The sequence below is a fragment of the Patagioenas fasciata genome, chromosome 2, assembly GCF_037038585.1.
Source record: "Patagioenas fasciata isolate bPatFas1 chromosome 2, bPatFas1.hap1, whole genome shotgun sequence".
Classification (NCBI taxonomy): Eukaryota; Metazoa; Chordata; class Aves; order Columbiformes; family Columbidae; genus Patagioenas; species Patagioenas fasciata.
Genome location: NC_092521.1, coordinates 131468531 through 131487337, shown reverse-complemented (window position 1 = coordinate 131487337; position 18807 = coordinate 131468531). Strand labels below are relative to the sequence as shown.

General features: G+C 38.3%; 1 protein-coding gene across 3 annotated transcripts in view; it reads left to right on the top strand.

The window, feature by feature from the left end:
• The window catches only part of PLCL2 (phospholipase C like 2), a 106257-nt gene extending 93838 nt beyond the window's left edge, over positions 1–12419 (top strand). For all 3 annotated transcript variants that reach the window (XM_065831952.2, XM_071804969.1, XM_071804970.1), the window contains exons 6-7: positions 1875–1984; positions 10670–12419. In XM_065831952.2, the coding sequence (XP_065688024.1) occupies positions 1875–1984; positions 10670–10849 (290 nt within the window). In that variant the 3' untranslated portion in view covers positions 10850–12419. The remainder of the gene's footprint in view (positions 1–1874; positions 1985–10669) is intronic.
• Positions 12420–18807: the final 6388 nt, after the last annotated feature.

Below are 18807 nucleotides of genomic sequence, written 5' to 3'. Positions count from 1 at the left end.
ATGAAGTAGTTCCAAAGTAAAATGCAAGAAAACCAAGCAGGGGCATAAAAGGGAAATACTAAGAGAGATGTAGTTAAAAGTGAAATGCAGTGCTGCATTCATACTCTACATCGATCATGCAGGCCCTCACCATTATTCTTAATATCTCTCTGAGTGGCTTCAGTTCAAGGTTGTTATCGATCACCACTTCCCATGGATTTGAAGGGCAATATTTATAACACTGGAAATGAGGTACAGAAGTCCAAAAGTTTAGCAGTATAGTCTCAGAATTCATGGTACAAATGAGAAAATTTGTATTTTTGTGGTAGCTCTAGAAATGTAGTGTTATAAATATGGACATGTGCATAATCTTTCCATGATCATATTGGGAGTTTATTTTTTTTGGATGATGTGAAGAGGAAATGGATATTTGGAAACAGTGATGGATGAATGAACATTTATTTCTCACCTGGTTAGAAATCTGTTTTGGGGAAACAGAATATGAATGGTTTTACTTGAGTCTGTACTCTAGAGGCAGTCAGAGTTGTGGAGAAGTGTTTAATATAAAAATGATACAGCAATTTAATTCAGGGTTTCCTTGTAGTAAAATTTAAAATAGAAAAACTAAAAAGAACGATCTTGTTTTTCAAATGAATTTATGAAGTAATTATTAAAAGAGATGTGTGCATATATATATGGGAGTAAGGTAAGGGAATGTACAATGAGAACAGTCAGTTATATCTCATAATGGGACTTGAGTGTGGGGTAGACAGTTTATGAAGAACAGATACTATAATGTCCTTGAAAGTCAGTCTACTCTAGGATTGACAGCCAACGCAAGTTTGTCTGGTTATTCCATTATAATTAATTACATGTAATTTTTGAAGCACATATACTCACTGAGCAAATAGAAGATCACAATCGATATAATTAAAATGATTTGTTGTTAAGCTATAACTCAATTTTACGTTCATAGGTGTATGTCACAACCACTTGCCAGCTTTTGCCCTCAAAATACCTTTTATGTTATAACTGACCATGATCTTCAGAGCACAACTTAATGTATGATTTCCATAGGAGAATTTGTGTAATCCATGTTGGATTGATGTGTGTACTCGTGGAAGGACATTTTACTTCCCCTGTAGGAAGGAAAATTTCAAATTTATTTTTATATGACTTGTAACAGCACAATGGAAAGCAAATTATTTTTCTTAGATCTGTGCAGTGTGCTGGGTTAAAACTAAATCTCTGGTTACTAAATGTTTAGGTCAAACTAATCTGAATTTTGCCAAAAATTTTTGTTTGGAGTTTGTCAGGTACAGGTTTTGTGGACATAGTAGTTTACATGGTTGTGGTTAAATGTCCTTGGCGGTTCACTTGGCGCTCTTCCTGCACAGCAATGCCTTTTTTCTCTTCAGGGTACAGTGAGAAAGTTATTCTCTGGACTGGCCCCAGCATGTAAGCTGTTATCTGGACAACTGTGATATAAATGTAGTGCATAAAAGAGCAGGGCACAAAATAAATTTGTTGGGATAGAGTATTTTGTTAAGTTACTGTTTCCATTCTATAGCAACTCACAAAGAGGTTTTTACATGTAGAGCGACAAATTTGGCTGTGCTTAAAGAATATTTTTGTATAGTAAATATTTGCTTGGCTCCGTCTGCATATAGCAGTGACCCAGCAGGTACTTCAGTGTGGATTTTGGCTTAGAGGTCTGTATATATTGGCATGTTGTATATCATTGCACATTACTGGGTCAGATACATTCCTGCTTGAAGAACAAAATTTCTGAAGCTTTATCACTGTCCTTTTGCCTTACAAGTTTCAAATCTCTCTATGATCACAAAAATGCATTATAGTAGTTACTATATTCTTCCCTCTTTTATTCTCCACAGCAATGGAGTTTCATGAAAACCTGCACAATATAGGAGCAAGAGAAGGTTTAAAAGAAAGAAAACTGCAAAAATCAGTAGAAAGTTTTACGTGGAACATTACAATTTTAAAGGTAATGTGTCTTCCTTTGGTTAGTTACTATCTTTTTCCATTCACAACTGATATTCTAATATTGTTACTGGTCATTATTCTGTGTCACCGTTCAATTTGATTTATTCACTTATATCATCATATTCAGTTTAGTTTACATAACTTGAAAACACAACGGACTCTCAATGAAGATTTTTCTTCTTTTATATTGTCGCAGAGGGTTGTTTCGTTTAGTTTGTCTGACATTTTCTTCTTACAACTTTTTAGCGTCAACAGGATCCACTGCAATCTGGAATACATGGGTGAAACAATGAGTATTGATTTCTATGTAGTGACTGGGGCTGGGAGGAAATGATGCTGCTGCTTAGATCCTGCTTTGTGATTTGAAAGGGAGCAAGAGTGTTAAGGTTAATGCTGTTACTAAAAAAAAAAAAAATAAAAGGGAACCTGTTGCTACTTCAGTCAGTGGGGAATGATGATTAATGATACATAAAAATTGTATTAGTAATTCACACTGGAGTAAGTTGAGTGTATATGGACTGGGAGATTCTGTTTGCATTTTGTTGAGTGCATTTGCTTACCTTTTGACACAACAGTAAGTTCTAAAGTATAAAAAAGCTTTCAGGCAGAAACCCTCAAGAAACTAGAATGTGGAACAGTTCAGATTTCTTATAGCTGGTCTTTCATCTCAGCAAAGTATATAAAATGTTACAGAGCCAGCAAAACTGCCTTCCTTAATTTATTCCCTTGACACTATCCTTCTAGCCCAAATTACTCAAGTTTTGTGTTTACATCCACTAATGAGTTCTTCTCTCCCACTCAATCAAATATTTCATCACAACATTGAACTATAAAGTCTGTTTTAATTATAGAGAAAATTATTTTCTCACACATATTTTTTTTTATTTTTAGTTCTTATTGAAAGTAGAATTCCCTATCCTCTCTTTTGACAGTGAACTACTACAGAAAAGCAGTAATACACATGTATTTCTCCAGCTTTCCATCTTGGTTTCAAGTGTTAAACTTTCCACAGTGTTGCTTGGTACTCTGGTCCCCCCTTGTGTTACGCCACACAATTCCAATGCAGAAGATAATAAAAAAGAGGAGAAATTTGCATATGTAGTTAATATATTCTACAAATATGCATGTGGGTTCTGTTTATAGGTAAAAGGACCAGACTATCACTTTTCCTTTACTAGAGAGGAGTTCCCTGAAGACCGTGTATGGGATGTGTCAAATACTGTTCCTGTGTGACCTGGGGAATAGAGAGGAGGGGAGTCAGTTCAGTAGGTTTGGAAATGTCAAAGAAACAAATTGTTATCCCTTCTTTACTTTTCTGTCAAAGGTATCAGATATCAGCCTGGATAGACATAGCTATTGTAATGCTGTCTGAAACAACCGTCCCTCTGCTTCATCTCTGATTGGCACCTAGAACACAAGGGTTGTGGGAGGGGGGAGGTTTGCAGCTGATGAGCAACTGGAATGTGAAGTTCTGATTTCTGTGTAGGTAGGAACTGGAGAACCCGCACGGCAGATCTGGCTCTTCAAACACTGAAGGGCTTCTATGCATATCCTTGGGATTAACATAATTATGAAGTAAGAAGGCCTTCCTTTTGAAGAGATTATTGAGAAAATCTCTTCAACATTGACTTGGGTTTTTTCCTACTCGCTGATTAAGGTTCTTTCTGTAGGAGGGTACAATTAGTCCCGTACTTGATACTTTATCCAAAAAAAATGATGAGATGTCTAATCAGCCTGTTGCTTAAACTTTAACAAGAGAAAATTAGAGAAAATTCTTACATGTTGGTAGATCTTAAAAGTGATTTACAAATATTACTGTTCAAATAGACATCTTTTAGGTATTGTTATTCACATTTAGATGTACTGAAGTTAGAGGTTGTGAATTGTTTGAAATAAAACATTGCATTTTTTCCACTGCAGACTCTTCTCTATAGGCTGTAACCATAACTTGTCTTGCCTTACATAATAAAATAGAAAAAGTTTATCAGGTTCTAAGACATTACTCTTCCTGTCTGTAGAAAAAGACCTACAGTCATAATTTCAATCTAATGTAATGTTTTTCCATTTCCTGTTCTCTAAAAAGTATGTGAGGACAGGGATGGAAGGTAAAAGCCCACATTTTTTAGAGTAAAAATTTATCAGGAAAGTGACAATCTGACCCGCTTTAAGAATTTGTTTTTTCTATTGAATTCCCTGCCTATGTCAAATTAACTTCCCTCTTAAATACCACAAAAATAAACCCCTGCCTATTCAGTGGCCCAAATTTTACTGTTCAACAACCAACACACTAAAGGCAGTGCCGTGCTTAGATATGTTTAACTTTTTATGCTTCCTGTAATTAGGAACAGTATTTTACACGGTCTCTTGTCTACGACTTAGGAATTGCTGTGTGGCTCCGAACAGCATTACTAAATAATTCTGCACAGGCAACATCCTCAGCTCCCTCACAGAGGAATCACCGAATGCTCACAGTGTGGCTAATATTTTTTCCAAACCGATTAAGCGGCATTTTACCCTCAAGGTGCATATTGATCGTTTTTTTTTTTTCAGTTGGGACATTTTGACTACAGTTGATGCAATGGAAAGTTTGATAAAATAACAAAATTGACAGCTTAATTGTAGGGGAACTCTTTGTTTAGTACATCTGACGTAGCTATTAAATATCTATATGTGTGTGTGTGCGCGCATGTGCATGTTACAGTTACTATTTTCAATGATTTTCTTTTTCCTGATTTGAAGGCATGTGGCCAAATTTATTATTGGTATAGTATGTTTGAATTCATCTTAAGTATCTCTGTTCAATTTGTGAGTGTGTATATGCACACATTCCCATTCTTATGCACCCCATATATCCACACAGAGATATTTGTTTAACTTTAGGACGTCACTTAGAATAAATTTAGTCTGTTTTAGTAAACTTTGTTGCCTGAGAGATTTAGAGATTGTAGAGTGTTAGAATATTGCTCTGTTTCAAATAGGCAGTGTGCAAGATCATTTGCGAGTAATTTATTTATTATTACTCAGACTGATGGCACTCTCATTTTCTAAACATAGATAATCACATTTCCTGCCAGGAGTACACAGTTGAAGAAATAAAATCAGTGTAAATGCTGTTGCAGCAGACTCCTACAAGCAAAACTTTGAAAAAAACTTACATAGGCTCAGAATTTGAGATAGATACCTATAGGAAGCGCATAACAGCATCTTTAAATGAGTCTCTGCAACAAAGACCTGTTCTAAACACTTACAAAGAATTCAGTTAAGTCCTCAGAATGAAGGTGGGACTCCTAACTCCAGCATTTGTTAGATACTTCTTGTTGGCTCTGAGTTTTTAGATGTCATGCTAGACAACACCAGTTAATTTGGCTTGAAAGAAATCCCAAGGCATGCGGTTCGTGGCATCTGTTATCTCTGTAATGACATGGGTTCTGCACCTAGATTATTTTTTATAAATGCATTTATAAATGGAACACTATAGGCACTTATAGGGGTGCAGCTTCTTAAATATATATATTAGATAGTCTGAATTTTGTGGGATAAATCTACAAGTGGATTCAGGCAGCACTGTTGTCACGGTGGGGCATTTGTTAAGCCTCTCATAGCTGCTGCCTATTCCTGTAGGCACTCAGGAAACCTCCGCATTCCAGTTCCATTTCACTGTCTAAAACTACTGGTCTCTTGATGTTGCTGATTTGATGGGACTTTGACTCCTAATTAAACCCATGTTTAGAAGTTAAGTCCTTTATGTTCTGATTCTGTAAATGCAATCAGAGCACATCAGGTGGGCATGGAACACTGCAGTATGTCCCGTTGTACTTACCAACCACCACTCAGAGAAACACTTTGAGAAAAGGATGCTGGCTTCTTACTTTTCCTGATAAAAGCTTTGGGTTCCAGAACCCAAACTAAAGCCCAGTCATTACTGATAGAGTTTCTTGGGATTTTTTGGGGGAAACACTGCTCATGCAGTTATTTCAAATGTCATCTCTACCGTTTTACTTTCATGTTCACACACTCACTGAAGAACCTGTTAACCAAAAATCATGAGTGAATACATATCAAATTATAAAGGCAGCTGTGTTGAGACATTCTAGTTGACCCTGAAATGATATGTCATTTTGTATGTACGAGAACTGGTAGGAACCATTTTGGTTTTGCTTTTAATTACCTTTCAGGAGCTATCTTTCAGTGGAAACACTGCCTTTTAGCCACAAGTATCAAAACAAACAGAAGATTGTTAATGTTGATTAAAAAAACCCTACCACCCCTCCCTCCCCAAACAAACAAACAAACCCAGAGTAGTTCGCACAGGCATATTGGGTCAGAGAGGTATGAAGGATATTGAATTTGGCTTCCACATTAATTCAAATCTTTCATTGTTGTTGTTTATTGAAAGCTTATGAATGAATTTCAGTTTTGTTCTTTGTTGTTTTTAAGGTCTTTTTCATGTCTGCCTACAAAGCAGCTTGATGCTTGATTAATTTTCTGAAGCTTGTCAACATCATTATGTGAGATAAGTATTAAAGTTCCATAGTGCTCAGTTCTGTTAGTGGATTTTAACCTCAGTGGAGGGAGCAGGGGTTGCCGTCTGCTGCCATGGGGACAGTGCTCTCCCAGTGCTCTGCAAGGCCTGTACTGGTCCTGTTCCTAGATGGGAATTATCACAAAATGCCTTTTAGCCGCAGTCCTGGGAGTAAATTTGACTTTTGTGGTGTGTTTGCCAGACAACACTAAAGTACTGAATTCATTCCCAGTTACCTGCGGTGAAAGGCTGACAGAGCCAGCCCTGCCATATAGTGAGAAACATCATGTGGGTTTGGTTCCGCAGCTGTTCCAGATTCTAGCATTGAATTGTCTCTGTGGACCAGCTTTGTATCTTTGAGTGTAAATTTTTCTTTACTTCCTTATGCTAATTCTGCTTGACTAGGGTCTGAGCCATTTATAGTTATAGGTTTCTTGTATTTGCTTTACAATATGCATTTTAAGAGCATGTAGTGTATAGCCCTTTGGGGCTGGTAAGAAAGTGAAAGGCCTCCCAGTACCCCATAGATGGAAGAGATTCTTGTGTTTCAGCTTGTAGTCAACTGGCTGTACTATTAATTTTACTTACTAAATCAAAGGCACAGGATGTTATGTAGCTACAGAATGCATAGAATATGAAGAATTGCAACTGAATCTTGAGAGCCCTTGGACAAGAGACATTTGATATATAACTAGAAGGAAGGAATTTGAGTTCTTTTAACTGAGTGTGTGGGGACAATTTTTTCAGATTTGGATGACTTTTTTACTTTTCTGCGTTTCAGATGCTTTGTGTTCCTATTGAACAGAATTCACTGTGACTAAAACTTGAATTTTTAAGATGCATACTGCTTTTTTTCCCCACCATATGGCGTCAGGATGGTCCATCAACAGAGCGAGGCTCTTTACATCAGTTGCACAGACCTCTCTCACTTGAGCTTGTGCCATATCTAGTAGCAGTGGTTGGCTCTTTTTTCCTTTGTAAACATGACATGCCAGCAGATAATGACAACACAGTTGATTTCACAAACACTTCTCTGCGTTCAGTGGCATTCAGAAATCAATTGTTTCATTCTAAGTGTTGGAGAAGCATCTAATGTACACAGATTAATTTTTCTGTTTCATGCTGGTCTAAACTTGGTCCCACTTGGCCAAATGTGTTTAGTCTGAACTCCTGTTGTCTGCAGTAAGCCAGCCCCCTATCTAAGAACCTCTCTTGTCTACAAAGTTAATCTTCCCTGATCAGTTCCCTGCTGAAAATCCAGCCATTCCAGCTAAGCCCTCCTTACCCTTACCCTCCATCCAGTATTCTGTTCCTCCTTGCTACCTAATTTTCTCTTCTGTTAGTTTTGTCCCATTGCTTTGCAGTTCATATTGCCCCCTCTTTGCCTCTTCTAGTGATCCTTCCTGATGAGTCTTAATTTTAGCTTTCTCATCACCTTACCTGATTTCATTGTAGTCTGCAGTCTTCTCCCTGCTTTGCATTTTTGCTTGTTTTTCTCTCTCAACAGCTTTTAGTCTCGTCACCAAGCTCTCTCACTCTTTTTGAGTTGTTAGTCCTTCTACTTGTCTGTCATTTTCAGGCTTCTTTCAACATGGTGGTTTTTGTCGATCTGTTTTCCTTCTGTATTCAAATCCCAAATGCTGCCTCAGTCTTTCCCTTTCTCTGCTCACTTACCTGATGCAAATTCATCGTTACACTGTGTTCCTTTTCCATCATTTCAATGTCCTCTTTCAGTGACAGCTAGTCTCTACTTCATTTAGTACAGTCCAGCTTCCATTTCTGCAGTTGCGGACTTCTTGCCAGGTCAGTCCCAGAGATCACTCTTGCCCCCTCCTTCTCTCCATCTGCCTGCTCACCAGAGTCCCTGTCCCAGGCTCTTCCTTCCCCTCCTTCAGTCTGACTTAGGACTGCCTGTGTTGGCAACTAAATTGCGGTGGTAAGACAGCTTGGAGGAGCCATACAGGAAAAACCCAACTTTTTCTTCTAACACATATTCATTATTGCATGGGAATGGAAAATGCATTGTCTTGCCACATGCTGAAGCTGTCAAGAAGTGAAGAATGATTGAGAATTAAATCCTGAGTGATTTCACTAACCACGTTCAAAATCTGATTTTTGTTTATTAAAAACTCATAACTTGGATCCACTGCTCTGAGGCCCTGAAGTCATTTGAATTACAAGTCCCTACCCCAAGTGGGAGTGGGGAGGGAAGAGTGGAAGATTGTTAAAAAAAATCTTACAGCATTTTCCTGTCTTTATTTTCAGAACTGAATGAACCATATGGATGAGGTTAAATAATAATATTAAACAGTAATAATAATAAAATCTGCCAAAGGCAAAAATCCTGCATAGAAAGTATCAGCTTGAGTAGTTAAGGTTTGGCAAGCATATAAGCAACTAATAGCAGGGGGGAGGAGTGGGTAAATGAGAAGTTTTGGGCAACCTTATTAATAGACTGTTGCTAGCAGCTCTGCCTATAATAAACAACTTGATTAAAGTTCCAGGACTATATTCTACTAATCCATGTAAAATGGAACTTGGTCTAGAAACAGATGCACTCCAGATATGACTCATTTAGTCTGCTGTAGTGTTTTAAATTAGCTTTTAGTTGTTTGTCAGTTTGAAAAAAATATGTGATTAAAAAAAAAGTGTACTCCTGGTTTTCTTTGGAAGAAAATATTACTGAAACTTGTGCTGTGATCAGTGAACTTCTGGATTTTTTCCTCTCTGGTCACATGGACTGTTATAGTCTAGGATAAGGGGAGGGGGCATTATTTCTTTGAAGAAAGCAATATTTGCTTTTGTTTTGTGTGCCTCAAATGCATAATTCTACTTACTTCATAGGCTACTATTTATGTTCTGAGTTGTTGGAGAAAGTAGCATGCTGTGAGTGCACACGCTTTTGTCTGACTACCATTCTACCTCTCGTCCTTTCTTTTTTAAATCAAAAAGTAAAGTTGGATTTCAGTCTTATTTGGAGAGGAGGGGCAACATGGCTGTTATGTCTCTAGAAGAGACATCAGCATCTCTTCAAGAGAAGTGTCTGTCAGGAACCAGAATTTACACAGGCCAGACATGAATACCCCAGTTACAGGAAAGGGTGCAGTCAGTGCTCATACCTTATTAGACATTATAGGAACTGACAGTCTCAAGGCACTTCAGTACCTGGGGTTGGTTGGTTGGTCTGTGTGTGTGTCTGTGCTTTCCCCTCCCCTCCATTGGAAATGACGCGGTGTAAGATCTGCTATTTCTGAAGCTTTTGCTTTTCTGTAAGCTGAGGGGCAGTTCTCCCTCGGGAGCGCAGGCACAGCGTGGCCCCTCTGGCTCTTGCAGACTTTCTGCATGTTTGTGAACTTTTCTGGGTGAACCAGAAAGACACACGTGCTCACCACGTGCTGCAGCTTTGCTCACTGCCTGCACATGGGCAGGGCAGGTAACGTCTGCAGGAAAGGCAGCCCAGAGTCTGCTAATGAGAGGCCTTTAATCAATACAAACAGATGGAGTAGCTAATACTGCAGGACAGAGCCAAGTCACTGAAGTCTGGTACAGCTTCTCTTACAGCTTTACGAAGAATAAGTGCAAGTAAAGAGGGACAGTGACAGCGCTGAACTGCAAACAATCCTGTGAAGTTTTTGTCATCGCTGTCCTTTTTACATGTTGCTTGCCAACCTGTGTTTTCATATATCATTCTTTGACAGACTTTGATCCTTTACCATGCTGCTATTGAATGAAACAAGTTGCTAGGATTAAAAAAATCTCAAAGAACAAAAAACCTGGAAGAGTTTAATGGCTTCCTGAAGTATTAAAATCAGCCTTCACCATTTTGCCTATGCAGAAACACTTACAGTCCCCTTGGAATAAAAATACAGTACACATTACTTTCCTGAAAGCTCTTAGGTAGAAATTATCCCTTTCCCTTTGTTTATGCAACCAGTTGGCTCCAGAGAAAGCAAAGAGGTTGGTTCTTGCTAGCTTCAAATAATTCATTTTTTAGTTTTGTTGGCTGATTTTGGTTTGTTTTGGATTTTTTTGAGTTTCGTTTGTTTGCTAATTTTTTTCTTTTTTTGAGCAGGACAACTGTACCATTAATCTGAAAGAAACAGAAGGTGGAAAAGGATAGTCCTGTTATCTATCGTGTATACTGATTGCATTTTTTTCTTGCAGGGACAAGCTGATCTGCTCAAATATGCTAAAAATGAAGCACTGGAGAATCTGAAACAAATCCATTATGCCACTCTTACGTGTGGACTCAATAAGCCAGGCACTGAAAATGCAGAAATCTCAAAGCCCCGTCGAAGTCTGGAAGTGATACCTGAAAAAGCAGGTGATGAAAATGGAGAATGAGAGAACGCTCTTCTCATAATTATGGAGTTTATAACTCTGTGACCAATTGTAGCTGCATAGGACTTTTGCTTTGCACTTACTGTTGGAAAATATTTGGAATTTTTAAAGCACAACTGGAGAAGCTAATTGCAATCTGTTGAAACTGTGAATGTATGTAGCAACTCTGCTTGTGAAGGCAATGATATTGTGTAACATGGAAATTACATTATTGGCCAAAATATAGTATATATGTAAAAGATACTGTAATTCAGTAATAGCGTGCTGAAAAGTTCATTATAGTGCCATAGGGAAATGAACGTTAGTTGAATGAGCTGTAACTAGAGGGAAATCAGTTGACAGAATTTAACAAGATGCCTTGATTTTCAAACAAATTGGGTGCACAGGTTCTTTATTTCTTTGCACAATTTGTTAATTGTGCTGGTGAAGGGAATTATTCTTTTGAAAATCAGGTCCAAAAAAGTAGAATCCATGTGTTTCACACTGTATGTAATTCAGCCGCTCAGATATTTGGGTTTGAAGTGGTATTGATTTTATTGTTGAGCCATAAATTAAAATGAGAATGTAATTAGACAGTGATCACTGACTTCAGTGCACTATAGGAGAGCCATTATGTAAAAGGAACGTGCAATCAATCTGATAGCCTATGTCAGAAGAAGATACATACCTATTTTGCCTAAGATCTTCTGCAAATGTGTGTAGATAATGTGACCAAACTGCAAGCAAAATGTTGTAAATAGTTTTTCATTTTGTGAAGTGAAGTGCTCATATTAAAGAGTTTTATGAGATTGCTCCCAGACAGTAAAGCTTTTAACTAAATTTTAACTTTTTTATTTTTCAAGTATTTTCTTCCTTACAGAATAGATGATATCTCAATAAGCAGGTTTGTCAAAAAAAAAAATATTGCTGTTCTGGTTCTGTTTTGGTTTTCTGACAACATTAGGTAAAGGTATTGTAGCTGATATGCTCATTGTAAAATGACTATACCAACCTAGAGTGTTCTCTTACTGTTTCTGATTTAACAATAAAATGGACTATATCATTACAGAAGCTAATAAATTTGAAGAAAAACAAGCAAAGCCCTACAAACTGCAGTTTTTGTTCAGTTGTGGGGAAAAAGGGAAAGATGGCGATATCTGTTGAAAAACATTGTTTTAATCGGAGGTCTTCAAGACATGCGTTCTGCGTTTTTTTTCAACCAATTCAAGATGCTGTTTCTGCATTCAGATTGCCATGAACATTAACATATATATAACATCCTGTAAAAGTCAATGGAGCTCTGACCAAGAACAGTGATATACTTACACAGAATTTGAATTATTAGGAACTTAAATTTATTTTCTAGTCATTATAAAATTAAAAGGGACAGGGAAGATGAAAACAATTTGTATAGTAAATGTCACATCTAGAGACTGCACTTTTAAATGTCAAGCTGCATGGGTTAGGAGCAGTTTTAGAAGGTGCTAAGCAATTTCAGTGTCTGGTGACAGATTGTATGCCTCAATGTTATGATCCTACCAGGAGCGAGTTATATTCTGTGTTGTACAAAATGAAACATTTAACCTGTCGTAAACTCCTGCAAGCATTGGTTTTTAAATAGTCCTTCTCTGTGTTGTCAACTGGAAGTCTTCCAATTGTGCCTGAAGTTGATGGGAAGCAACATGAAATTCACCATTGCTAACTATGCTCCAAGACAGTATGAAGTTAGTCTTACAGCGCCAAATCTATCAGATCTAAATCTGATTTATCTATTGCAAAATAACTGTGTTAGATCAAGATTCAGCTGAGTCGTAAATATATAAGGTTAGTTTCACTTTATCAGAAAATCCAAAACCTAGACTGTTGGAATTTTACTCTTGACTTTTAGTCCTAATTGAAGGGTGTAGCCTGTGGGAAGATGTCAGTATGGTTAGCATGACACTTCAAAGAGGCCTAAAAGCTGGGAAAGCTCCATTAGTGGTCCTGGCCTTCCACTGTCTGCATGGCATTTACTGAATGATGTCATTTATATCACACATGAAGTGTTTCTATGGAGTCTCTCTAGCCAGGTTATCAGAATTGAGGTGGCTTGGGTATTCTTAGCATTTGTATATTTCTGTTTAGCACATTACAACCTGGAAGGAGATGGGGAAACATTGAAAGGATTAAACATAGTTTGGTGGGTTTTTTTCCTCATTTTAAGGAAAAAGGAAGAGTAAGTGAAGGATGAGTATCACATAAGCTAGAGCCATCAGATTTTGTATGTTCCTGTTTTGTATGATCCTGTTCTTTCTTGTTAGAAAGGAAGAGAATACTTTTTTGGAGTAATATCCTTGCATAGTATCTGCTTAAAAAATAAAAAAGTTAAAATACATGCATTTAGCTAAGTGACCATTTAAATATGTTTGGACACAAGTGTAGTGCTGATTCCTTAAAATGGAGGTCACTGTTGTGCATTATTCATACTCAACCCAGATCTGTATGTACCATAAAGCCTTAAAATGAACTCAGTCAAGCAGATATTTTGAAGGATGATGTGTAGCTAAAAATCCTTTAGGGAGTTTACATGTTGCATGTTAAAAGAATGCAGGATAAACACCTGCAAGCAAAGTATCAGGCTCTATTGTTAACCCAGTGATGATAATTTCAAAACCAACTTTGTTAGCGTATTTTTCTCAGTTGCACGTTCTTAAAGTGTTCTTTGCGTTCTAGTCCATTTTTTACAGTGTTTAGTTTGGATTAGATAGAAGAAGAAGCACCCAAGAGCTGGGAAGTATTCCAGATAAAATTAATCACAGGTTGACTTTACACTTTTTTTTTGCCTTTATTTTCTTAAATGTTCTGTAATACAGTGGAACTGTTTACATAGTTTTGAACTATGAAAGATGGAGCCAAAACACAAGTGACTATTTATCTGACTGCCTTTTTGGCTTTTGTTTGGCTTCAGTAATTAGTGAGTGAGTATGGGTGTGTATGGAGGTCTGAGTCAACATATTGCTAAATTTGAAAGAAAATACAAATTGGGAAAGGAAAAGTTCACACACAGATTAACCGTGAGGATGCTAATAGCGAATTCTCTTTTTGAATGCAAGAAAATGGCTGAACAGTGACTGTTAGAAAAAGGAGCATCTCTCTAAGCCTCATCTGCGTTCTTCCTGCCTAAACTCCCCTCCTTACCGGTTGTGCTTGGTGTGGTATGTAGCACCCATTGAATAGTTAATTACAGAGCCCAGGACCATGTCCTCCATCCTCTGGTCTCACCAGCCAGCTACAGAAGACAACTCTGTTCTCCAGGAGTTCCCGCAGCAGCACTTAGCGAGGGGCACTGCTGAGCCCGTTGATGCCACTGAAACAGCAAAAAGCCTTCAAAACAGAGCTGGGAGCGAAGCTCTACCGATGAAGTTCTGGTCCTTCTGCTGTTGGCGGTAGCCTTCTGCTCCAGTCAGTGGGACTAGGATTTACGTGCAGTGTTGCAAAATCTCCCTTTTTTCTCAGGTACCTTAAGATTCTCAGGTTACTGCAGCAAGGAGTACTAGGTTTCACAAGCATGCCCCTGCAGCACGGTGAAAGATGCTGTATGACTCAAGCCTTTTTTCTGCTACTTTGTACAGCACAGGAACATTTTATAAGACTCCATGGCTGGTTACTGTATTCGCTTTTTCCTGTTTTGAAGTTGAAGCAGCAGAGAGATGATTCAGAGTTGCCAGCATGAAAAATGGAAGTGAGTTCCAAGATGACTAAAGATTATAACTCTGGTCTACTAATCAAATGAACTAATCTGAAAGGACTGAATCCTCCACTCTTGCAGTGTATGATTTCCTAGTTTTCTACTGCATGAATGTTATTTTATTGCTAACACTGATTTCTTCTTGCTATGTGCGTTGCTTACTGCACAGATCAAGGAAACTCCTGAATGTCCTGTCTTCAGTATCATCATCTTTCATTAAGCCTTAGCCTACCCAGGTTTATGCTTGTGTGACCTGAAGGTTCAAAATGAGTGTTAAGAGTAATATTTGCAAAAAGGCCACCATGCAACCATATTTATGGTACAGTATGTACATGCAATGACATTTATTTCACTCTGAAATTATTTTATCCCCATACAGTTAACAGTTGGAGAGCTGCTGCCGGAGGATGACTAGCCCATGGGGTTTTAATACCGTGAGCAAAATTTTGAAACCAGTTTGCCACTTTTGACTGTAATGGGTGTAGAACTTCACCACTGTTTTTTTCTTTTTCTATTCACACCTACTCATTGTGACCAATTAAGCTTTCTAAATGAAATATTTAATAACTCAGTTTAAAAATTAATAGATCTGCATGTATTTTATAATGACCTCCAGTCTTTTGAACTTCTGTAAGCATTAAAAAAAAATCTCCATAGTTCTTACCACCCCCGATTCCTTCTGCTCTCAGTATTTCGAAAGCAGCTGTGGGACAGGCCAGTTTGATAATATTCAATACTAAATCATGTGATGCTCTTTGTTCATTACAACTTGTTTTCAGAAAAAGGCAGTAAAACTCCTGAGGTTTTCTGGTTATTTCTGTTTCTGGACACTATTAAACTTCCCTTTCTGACTCATCACTTCTGTTCTCTGGGAGGCTGTGGAAAGACAGGGTAACAGAAAGATTAGAAACAGGACTTTAGTACAAGAGAAACAACAAGCCCTCAAAGGGCTTAGGTGGAGCATCCATTGTAATCAACCAAGTTGGATTTTCAGTTAAAAACAGAGATTTGGCTGTCGTGAACATCTCCTGCTTCATGAAGGGCAACCAGTCTTGCTCAGCCACCTGCAGTCCGTACAAGAGTCTTCTGAGATGTTTTATGAGCTGTTTCCCATGGAGATAAACGTGGAGCAGCAGAGTATCTTCTCATTGGGTACAGCGCTGATCTGTGCGGTGGTGACTGTCTGGGAGAAGGAAAGTGGCAGAGCCAGGAAACAGCGCAGGAACTCAAAGGCCTGAGCTTTGTTCTTCAGCCCTCAACTTCCTGCATCGATAAATTGGAGGAAATTACACCTACCACTTTTTGAAATAGCAGAAGAAACATACTATGTCATCGCAGAAAAAAAATAACCCGCGCAGAAGGCAGCTAGGAGTGACATAAACTGACATAAATAGTAATCGTGAGAAGGCAGCACTTTTTGTGTTTAAATGCCACGTACTTTAAGTTTCACTAGCTTCTGTTTTCCAGTGTGCAGTGATCCCTACATAGTTTTTCAATGGGATGTACTTAGCAGACATACTTGAATGTGCTGACTGGTTTTGAAATACAAATCCTATCAGTTGATTATAAATAAGAATGCCTGTGTGGGGTCCCAATACCTGCGGAGTTCAATATTTTTTCTATCTGGTAAGAGCATGAAAAGATTTTGTTACATTCTTATAATATGGGCTTTATGCTGTGGCTCACACCACAAGTACTTTTTATTTCAGACATTGTTTTATTAATAAAAAACCTTCCCAGAAATCTCGGAAAAAGCCCTAGGGTTCAGCTCCAGATCTGCCTGTGTTCCGAATTTCAGAACTGTGATTTTGATACAGCCTTAACCAAATAATGATTACATTTCTCAAGTCTGATTATGTAACAATATCTTCAAATATCTTTTTGTATAATGTACTGGTGCTGCTACTTGTGCCAGGATTGCTGAAAAGAAGACATAATTTCTTTGGATGGAGAAATAAGGATCACCTGTTAAACCAGGAATCTGTAATTAGAGACAGACTTTTTAGCAGGGCCTATTGTGATAGAACAAGGGGTAATGGTTTTAAACTAAAGGAGGGGAGATTCAGGCCAGACATGAAGCAGAAATTTTTTGCAATGAGGGTGGTGAAACTCTGGCCCAGGTTGCCCAGAGAGGTGGTGGATGCCCCATCGCTGGAGACATTCAAGGCCAGGCTGGATGGGGCTCTGGGCAGCCTGATCTAGTTGAAGATGTCCCTGCTCAGTCCATGGGGTTGGACTAGATGACCTTTGAAGGCCCCTTCCAACCCAAACTATTGTATGATTCTGTGATTGTGGAAGTGGGTAGGGAGCTACCCAGGAGAGTAGTGGCTGTCCCTCCATTTCAGAGACCTTCATGCCTGTGACAGGGAGCAGTCAGCAAGCAGGACTGGAAAGATCATTTCCTGAACATCCTTCTCAAGGGTGCAGTATTTTGTACTTACATTTATTTGCATACAGTTTTACAGAACCATACTTTTTTTTTGAGCCTTGATTCGCAGTCATTGTTCAAAGTTTATTCCCTTGGAGAGTGTTACACTTATTTGCTAAGTGTGTATTTTTCCAGCATTCTTTCCAACATGATTTTAACAGCTAATAGTTTACAAACAGAAAGAGCCTGGGAGCATGAAGAGCACCAGTGGTGTCAGCACTGTGACAATACATCATTTTGGACTGAAAGTCTGGTCACCGTAATGTGAGCATAGCTTAACACTGGGGGAGGCTGCACTGGAGCCAGTATTAACTGGGGAGACCTCTTAGGAAGGGGAGGCAGCAGCAGTTACAAGGTTAAGCACAAAACTGGGTATGAGAGGGTATATTCGGTCCTGGAAGAGGAATCAGCTACTAAATCCAGCTCCTTCACCTCCCCCGTGTCACAGGCGAGACTTCTCAGATGTGGCAGTTTAAGATAAAAACTCAATTTTGTATTAGAGATAAGTTTCTGTAAGTGATGGTCCGTCACATGTGATGGAGCACTCCGACAGCATCTCCCTGGAAGAATTTTGGCAAAAGAAAAATGGCATTTTCTACCTACATAAAATCTTTGCCACAGCTCAAAGCCTAGAGGAAAACTGCAAGAACAATGATCAGATACAATCAGTGTGTTTCAAGCTAATCAGAAGCGCCATTTGTAGTTGCAGCTTTGTCTGCTGCAACTACATTACTGAAAGTAGTATGATCCTAGGAGTAGGAACCCTGAAAAGATAATACGCACCTGTACTGGTGGGAATGCACAAAAGATGTTGGATCACTATATGTTCTAGAATCAATCAATTCCACTATTTTCATAATCCAAACAGAAAAAGGCATCCCCAGTCCATTTTCCAAGCCATGCTATATTTTTTTGCATACTTACTTTCTTGTACAGATACAAACTACTAAAACGGTTAATAAATAACACTGTTATGAGCAACACTCCAAATGCAGCTTTTGCAAATTGCCTAAGTATATAAAATGCAAATGACGTTGATGCAATTCCCCCAAGTGCTGAATTTCTCTGAAAATCAGACCCTCACGTTTAAGATTCTGTTAATAGATTTTTCATCAGAAGAGCAAGATTAAAATAATCTTGTGATCTGCACTGCAAGTAATAATACCTATTATACTATAAGAGTGGCTATATTTGATATTCAAATATGACTGTTTCTAAGTTTTGCTGAACTGTTTCAAATACAGATGAGGCAGGTAAATCGTGAAACCCTTTAATAAGACAAAAGGCTGCAAAACACAGAAATCCATAAAGGCAAATGTTTTCTCTTTATAGTAGTGAGTAGTCACAGCCATAGGATTTCATTGAGGCTGAGTTATTCAGCAAGCTCAAGAAGGATACCTTGCAATTTATATAGAATGTCAAAGTAACAATGTGTTGCACTAAACAAGGGATGATGAAATGCCATACATCAGGACCTAAAATAATCTGTTTCGTAATGTTTGAGAGAACTTTGAGCTATCTACTGAAACAACTGGTCCAGGTCAATGGCCAACACAAGCTGCTACAGTAGATCATGCATTTAAAGCCACAAGATAATTCCTGTGTTTTTGAGTAAATTTTAAAAGATTTCTGTTATCTATTTAGAGCACATGGTTTACAATTACCATTATTGTACCACAAGAATATTAAAAGCAGGCCTCTTCCCTCCAGCATTACTGACACTATGAGGGACCAGACACAGATTCCAGAGCTATTCAGAACCACGTGGTCGCGTTGAGTCCCACAAGCCCCGACTATAAACCAGGATGCAGAAACCAGGTTATATAT